Source organism: Sinocyclocheilus anshuiensis, unplaced genomic scaffold, assembly GCF_001515605.1.
Source record: "Sinocyclocheilus anshuiensis isolate Anshui unplaced genomic scaffold, SAMN03320099.WGS_v1.1 scaffold990, whole genome shotgun sequence".
Taxonomy (NCBI): Eukaryota; Metazoa; Chordata; class Actinopteri; order Cypriniformes; family Cyprinidae; genus Sinocyclocheilus; species Sinocyclocheilus anshuiensis.
In genome coordinates this window covers 337,966-346,499 of record NW_015539926.1, presented here as the reverse complement: position 1 = coordinate 346,499, position 8,534 = coordinate 337,966, and the positions used below count along the sequence as shown (strand labels likewise).

The 8,534-nt window shown below is 34.4% G+C and overlaps 1 protein-coding gene across 1 annotated transcript in view; it reads left to right on the top strand.

Moving 5' to 3' along the window:
• cunh8orf34 (chromosome unknown C8orf34 homolog) overlaps window positions 1–8,534 on the top strand; it is a 91,835-nt gene that overhangs the window by 51,054 nt on the left and 32,247 nt on the right. Inside the window, exons 8-9 of the mRNA XM_016483778.1 lie at window positions 551–686; window positions 6,752–6,834. Of these exons, the coding sequence (XP_016339264.1) occupies window positions 551–686; window positions 6,752–6,834 (219 nt within the window). The remainder of the gene's footprint in view (window positions 1–550; window positions 687–6,751; window positions 6,835–8,534) is intronic.

Here is an 8,534-nt window from a genome sequence, read left to right as displayed (position 1 = left end):
AACCCCCCCCCCCCAAAAAAACAAAAAAAAAAATCTGAAAGAGAAAAATGTCAGAGAACTCAATGTATAAAACATAATTAAATCCAGTGATTTTTTATTTTCTCTGATTGATTTAATGATTTGTCTTTAATAATATATTATTATTATTATTATTATTATTATTGTCATTGTCATTATAAAGAAACAAATGAAATGATTAAAATGGTTACATATTACATTTGACATGTTTTAATAATGATATAAACTATAATAATAATAATTAATAACAATAATGTATATTTTTTAATAATAGTAATATTAATAATAATTGTTGGTATTGTTATTATAATTATTATAAATATTTCAGTAACATTTAAATATAAAAATAATATAAAAGTGTGATTAATATTATTATAAAAAATAGATAATTTTTTAAAATGTATTTACACATACCTCATCAGGATCTTTTTGACTCCAAACAAAGGCAGTAAATTCCATCTGATCATAACCTGAGGGTTCAAATCATCAGCATTTTGATCTGTCTTTCTTTCTCTGTCTCTGTTTCTCTCAGAGGATCTGGATGACCTGCGAATGGAGGGGGTCACAGGCCTGTTGCCGTCTGGCAGTAAGTTCAGCCAGGGCCGCAGCTCCTACTGTTCAGAGCCCCAGGCCAAAGTCACTCTCAACATCTGCTCAAGGTGTGCAAGGTAAATATTTACACAGCTCAATATTTACCAACAGCTCTCTACTCAATGACTTCACCACACTAGTAAAGCTGCCCCTCAACCTGTGAGCGTCGCCACCTCTGCAAACCTCCATTTAACAAGCCAAGGGTAAACACAATGTGAAAAATGTCATCATCGGGTCCGCACTAGAATGCACTGTCATATATCTTAGTCAAGTCACGAGTCACGTATTCTGACCTCTGTTTGCATAGAGGCCACAACCGAACCCCTTTCAGCCGGATATGAGGGCCACACACAGCGTTCCAGCAATCTAGAGTCAAAGCTCTGAGAGCTAAAGGTGAATGAGTACAAGCTGAGGTAATGCACAACGTTCATCTTACTGAGGCGACTATGACGTGTGCAGTCATCTTAAATCTACGCATCTGGTGTTTCTTCAACTATGGGAACTTTTGGCCTTTTGAATTGTTAGAAAAGGAACTTAACTCTCTTAAAACACACTTTTCATGCTCTCACTAGTTCAATTAATTTGTCCATGAACACTGATTAACTGTGACTGTTTTCTGTAAGTCATGACCATTTCCACCACTCTGTCATTTACAAAACATTTTAATTAGCATTCTGTTTCAGAAATAATAAATGTGGAATGGACATTGTTTTTTATATATATATAAAATGGTTGACTCCTCTGTCTTGTTAAGGTAAATTTAACAGCTACAATTTTATGCATTCTAAATACACAGTTAAATATTTTCTCACTTTTTGCATAATTTGACACCTTGACTGGAAATAGAAATAATAAATAAAAAAATATATAATAATATATAAAAATATAAAATATAATAAAATATATTCTATTTAAATAACATGTTTAGCATATTTTTTTGTACACATTGTGTCTTATTATTCATACATTTTAATGAAACTTCATTGAACTTTGTTTATGCACACAACCTTTACATTTTGGGGTTGGTATGTTTTTTTTTAATTACAATTTAGAAGAAATGTTTTAATATATGTACAGTTTTATTTATTCCTATGATGACAAAGATGAATTTTCTGCAGCCATTATTCCAATCATTAGTGACACATGGTTTAATGCATCCTTGCTGAATAAAATAAAATAAAATACAATTTGAATGTTTGAACGTTTGAATGTTAGTGTATATAAATAATTTTAACACATTGTGTTTATTTCTCTTTGTTTAGATATTCATATTTTAAACATGCAATAATTATCTTATATTCATATTATTTACAGTTGTTTATAAAGAAAGCATTTAAAAAGTAGCAGAAATAAAGGAAAAACTTTAAAATGGTTCAAGACTGTTTTAATGTGACATTCATATAACAACAGCAACAAAAAAGAATCTGTTATTTTAGATTAAAAATTACCCCAGGACATAAAAGTGTCAAAAGTTGAAGAAACACCCATCTATGGATGAGAGAAAGCATACATATCTTAAAAGCATTCTAGAAAACAGATAATCTTCATTATCACTTGTTTTCTGTTTTTATTTCCTGGTGTGTAGTTTGTGGCTGGGCAGTATGCTCACATTTAACACTGTTGGCTGTGATAGGGTGCCTCAGCGCTCATGTCCGATGCCAGGCTCTGATATGAAACAATCTGCTCGGTTCAATGGCTGCCATGCTCCTACATCCCCCCACATTTGTTTTGTTTGGCTCTTTCTTTTTTGCTTTTCATTTCTGCCCCATATCAGATTCACCACAGATACTTTAGGCATTCTTCAAAGTCTGCGAGATGCTGAACACATCTTTGCACTTTTATCACACAATCACTGTTTGTTTGTGCACTGTTTATCACATTGATGTGGATGCTCATTTGTTTATATCACAGGTTAAAAGCACAGGATTGTGGATACGTCCCATCCCGGTTACATATTTGGATCAGAGCTTGGGTTTCTTGCATTGATTTTTTTTTGTCAGTGATGTCCGTTTCATGAACACAGCATTCTTTTGATTCTGAAAACCTGAAGAGTTCATCTGAATAATTCATTCATGAATCGGATTGAATCAGTCCAAGTGATTCTCTAACTGATCCTATAAGTGTCTGTTTGTACATCTGGAAGCTCTTCATATACAGTATACTTGCCAAACAGCAGCAACTATATAATGTGAGGAAACTGATGCCCATCTCTCTCTCTCTCTCTCTCTGTTTTCTTCTCTGTTTCTTTGCCTGGGCATGTGGCTACTTGGAAGACCCAGGCAGCATTCTTCACATTTTCTTAGGCTCAGACTTAGGAATCCTTTTATCTGGACATTTGTTATCTCAAGTGGTCAATGAGTGAAGAACACAGTATTTAACAGCAGTCCGGAAAGTCTGTTAGACACCGTTAAAACATGTAATATTATACTTAAGCCCGTCAAGTTCATTCAGTGGATTCACTGATTTATTGGTGGTGTCTATATGGGCAATAATCTGAATGCCAATTTTATTCTAAAGTAAGAAAATTCTAAGAAATGCACTACCATTTAAAAGTGTTTAATATATATATTTTAAAGTCTCTTATGTTCACCAAGGCAGCATTTGTTTAAATACAGTATTTATTTTATACAGTAAAAACAGTATTGTGAAAATTTGAAAATATAATTTTCTGTTTTAATTTGTTTAAAATATATATATCTGTGAATTCTAGGGCTGCCCCCTAATAGTCGACTAACCGTTAGTCGACTAGAAGAGGCTTGGTCGACCAAAATTTTATTAGTCGCTTAGTCGCAGAAAAAAAAAATCCACAGGCGAAGTCACGCAGTCTGTCGGGCAAGACATCCAAACACTTGCCTATCAATCATCTACCTCAAATATGGCTTATCATCTGATATATGTAAGTATTAGCAACTTTACATGGCCACTCACTCTAATGTTAACCTAGAGAAATGTGCGCTATATTCAAGTGTCTGTGTGGAGTGTGGAAGCTGAACAGTAGCGCGCTCACTGCAGCACAGATGGAAGCGCCGGTGCGATCACTTACTCCTAAAATACTCCGTCATTTTTGCTCATACAGATAAGAATAGTACATCTTTCGAATCTGTAAAGAGTCTACGTTTATTTGTGTGCACTCACAACAATAACAACAAAACATTGCGCTTTTGTAAAATAATGAAAGCAAACATGATGCGCTTTCTGCCGTCTCTATCTCTGTGAACTTGAGCTCGAGCTCCGTGTATATATCTTTGCCTTACAGACATTAAAAATATATCTATAGGGTGCATACAGGCGCATCCACTACTGCGGAGATGACGAGTCAGTGTCGCTGACTTCATCACCTGACTTAAGCCGAAAACAAAGAAAGCACTAGTTTATCAAATTATTAAAATGTTAATGCAGTCTCATTACTGTTTTTCCCTGACACATTCATAATCATTACTTCTGCTTGTGCGCTGTGGCAAGCTTTATGCGTGTGCTTGAGCGCTTATTAGGCTAGGTAGGCAATTACAATTAAATTTAAATGGTTTATTAATAAACGTGCAAATAGTCGACTAATTCATAAAATGAATGACTACTAGTCGACCAGAAAAATCCTTAGTCGAGGGCAGCCCTAATTCAAAGCTGAATTTTCAGCAGACATTATTCTGGGATCTCTCAATAAACTGATATTTATTCCTTATCTGCCCGTGTCTGCCCTCTTCATGTGATGGATGAGGTGGTAGACTACAGCCACACATGCTTAGGAAACAGCTCATCTGGAAGTAGCACAATCGCTCTCCGATTTCATCTGCTCCTTAAATTGGCAACAGATATGACACTTTTATATTACGTATAGGGTACATGAATGAAAAAGTGCATCTGATCCATTGCAGGACATGAGTGGGTACTATAAAATGCAATATGTTATAATTGTTTATAAAGCACAGAGTAGCCTTTTAAAGCAAACCTGAGCCAAAGCTGCCAAAAGCATCCGAGATCCGACCCCTCTCTGCTATTATGGGGGGACTGACCCGATCAAGCACAGCTGTGTGAGTCATGCACCATCATTATTTTAATTATTCATTCCAAAAATGATGCTGTATGAAAAGGAACTGCCTCAGATGGTGGGCTAGGCCAGATCTGTTTTTTCTCAGTGGCTTCTGTACGTATGAGAGAGAATGAGGGAGAAAGTTATGGGTGGATTTGATATATGGATAGACGGAGAGAAAAATAAAGTCGCAGAAGCTGCAGTGAAACAGCAAGGCAGGTAAAGCGGTAAAAAGAGAAGGAGTTGTTTTCTTTTGTGATGATCATGCTTATTAGCTGCCCTGATTGCTTACGGGAAAAGGCACGCAATGGCAACGCCGAGAAATGTGAAATGAATCAAGCCTGTCATTTGCTAAGTACAGCATTTGGTGATTTACAGTTCTGAAGTGAAACCGCTCCAAAATAACAGTTTGCGAATACGGCATTGTTGAAGAATAAGGTATGACAATTACACTGCTGTAGGTCTTCATTTTCCACTCTAGGAAATTTGTGAGACTGGAACGTTTTAATAGGATGCGCCTACTTAAATCATCTGGTATGATCCTGGCCACACAAAATATATATACAGTATATACTGTATATTTTTAAGCATACTGATTTTCCCTGCCTTAAAGGAATAGTTCACTCAAATATAAAGGTTTGCTGAACATTTACTCCAACATGTAGATTAGTTGTTTCCTCATCAGAACAGATTTGGAGAAATTTAGCTATACAACACTTGCTCACCAATAGAGTGAATGGGTGCTGTCAAAATGAGAGTCCAAACAGCTGATAAAAACATCACAATAATCCGCAAGTAATCCACACAACTCAGTCCATCAGTAAACATCTTGTGAAGCAAAAAGCTGTGTGTTTGTAAAAAAACGAATACATCATTAAGGCATTTTAAATTTAAACAGTCACGTCTGGCCAAAATACCAGTCCATAATCCAAACACATCCTCCAGTGAAAAAAACAATTTCCTGTTGTCCTTTCACATCAAATCCACCATATTTGTTTTTGTTTTGGACTGTTTTTGCTTGTAAATGGTGCTTTTTTTCTGTGCATATTTCTCTACTGATTCAGACAAAATTACCTTTTCACTGGAGAAAGCAATATTATGGATAGAGCAGTGGTTTGAAGTTAAAATTATGTATTTTATTTTAATAAAAACATACAGCTTTTTGCTTCACAAAGCATTAACTGATGGACTAGAGTCATGTGGATTACTTGTGGATTACCGTGATGCTTTTATCAGCTGTTCGACTCATTCTGACGGCACACATTCACTGCAGAGGATCCATTGGTGAGCAAGTGATATAATGCTAACTTTCCTTACACATGTTCTGGTTAAGAAACAAACTCTTCTCTATCTTGGATAGCCTGAGAATGACTATATTTTAACTAAATTTTTATTTTTGTGTGAAGTATTCCTTTTAGGATCATGGTAGTATATATAGTAAGATGGCCATAAAGAGATAATTCACCTGAAAATGACAACTTTGTTGCCTTTCTTTCTTTCCTAGACCACAAAAGGAGATGTTAGACATTATGTTCATGCTATCAAGCTCCGAAAAATGGCAAAAAAAGGCCCATTAAAAATATCGGCTTTTGAGATTGAGTAAATGATGAGCATATTTTTGGATGAACTGTTCCTTTAAGAACAAGCCCTCTTTAGACAAGCTCCTAATCCCAGCATCCTCTGAGATAGGACATCATAAATGATGGGTGTTTGAGACAGCTGCACAGTTTGGCGATTAGTAGATTGCTGTCAGCTCTTAAGCGTTCCCCTATGTTACACTCTGTCTACATTCCAGCCTGCCCATATCCTCATCCTCCCGTGATAGTGATAAGACAAATAGACTGCTTTGGCACGGTCTCATCACCTTTTATGAATAGAGACTCACTGTCTCCACTTGTTCTCATCCAGCAAAGACACTGGGTAAAAATAGAGATTTTATTTGATACTGATCCATTACACAGAGTTCTTTCATAGCCTCAGCAGAGAGTTTACTCTGAAAGGAGAACATGATAGTAGTTTCACTGTTATCTTCCACAGCTATCATAACTGTGGGGAGAAATGCAAGCCACTTATTTGAAATTAAAACCTTTTATGCTCAATTTTTGTATTTTTTAGGCTTCAAGGGGACAGTCTAACTGCAAGGCCTGAAGAGGAACCAGCACCCCATGTCCCAGAGCAAGCTATGCCAGAAATACCTTGTAAGTACCTACAGTCATCACTTAAATTAATGGGGCATGGGACAGCATTTATGTATGGGATATAAAGTCACACAAAAGGCCAATTATATATATATATATATATATATATATATATATATACAAAGTTTGGAATATTAAGTTTTGTTTTTCACCCAAGCTGCATTTAAATAATATAAACTTTAAAAATGTAGAACTGTTTTAGTATTTTAATATAATATAATCCTAAAAATTTTAGAATTCTTTGATGAATAGAAAGTTAAATGAATACCATTTATTTGAAATTTAAATATTTTGTAACATAATGCTTTACTTTTTATCAATTTATTTTTTTCTAACTCTTACTAACCCCAAACTTGTGGATGGTAATGGGGTTTCCACAAAAGATATTAGACTGCACAACTGTTTTCAACAAGAAATCATAAGGAAAAAAGTTATTTTAATTTGTAATAATATGTCTGTATATATTGCTGTATTTTGGGCTAAATAAATGTAGCCTGAGACTTCTTCCAAAAACATTCAGAAACCTTAATTTAATTTTATTAACCCTATGCATAATGTATATATTTTTTTTATTAAGTGCAAGAAGCCAAACTTTTTTCATGCAAACAAACAAATAAATAAATAAATAAATAAATATTACAATATACATTTTTTAATTATTTAAATGTTTTTTTCTTATTTTTTGCTTTTGTATTAGTGGCAGTTTTTCTAACATCTTTGCGGCAATAGTTTTTATGGATCCAAAATCACCTTGAGTTTGCATTATTTTTTTAATAATTCAACGGCCTGTCATCAATTATTCCTTACATAATGTAATTTATTGTAATTAATGTAACTATAAATGCATTCAAAAATAAAACAGGTGTGAGTTGCCTGTGACTTATGGAAAGTATATGTAGGGCTTTTATACACAGTGTGTGCCATTGTACAGACCAGGTTTATCCCTCACAGCCTCATTTTCATCCAAGAAAAAAATCTAAATGCCCTGTCTAAGGGATCCGTGTACTTTGGCGTCCATTCATTTTTAGTTTTTCATTTTTTTTAACCCAGAAATTAAAATGCAGTTTCTTCTTTAATGTTTCAAACACTGATGAATAGAATAAGCAGACACAAACTAATTTTGATTATTCAAAATTCATATTTCATTAAAAATCATAAAAATGCGATTACATTTAAATGGTTAAGGACTCTTAAGGTCCCATTCACCAAGATACCTACTCCTTTACCCCTACTCTTGAATTTATACATTTATTTTAACGATGAATAAAGTCAAGTCTCGTCCTTTAATTTTTCACATTCTAAAACCTGTTTCACTCTGAAATATGTCACAATACATAAATCAATTCAGCCATAACTTCTGTTACATGACTTTAAGTTTGCTAAGCAAAGCAGGACACTAATTTTTAATCAAAAATCAAAATGGCAGGATGCAGTAGAGGTTTGCTTTTGTTACATTTAAATGGACATTGCGTTTTTTCTAGTTGTAAAGGTTAAAACAATGTTAAGATACTAATAAAAAATAGAGTTTTGTTGGACTCGGACTCGACTCGGACTCAGCTGTTTGGGACTCGGACTTGAGTCTGACTCGGCCCATTTTGGACTCGGACTTGTCTCAGACTTGATTGGTTAAAGACTCGGACTCGACTTGGACTCGAACCCAACACTAATATATATATATATATATATATATATATATATAT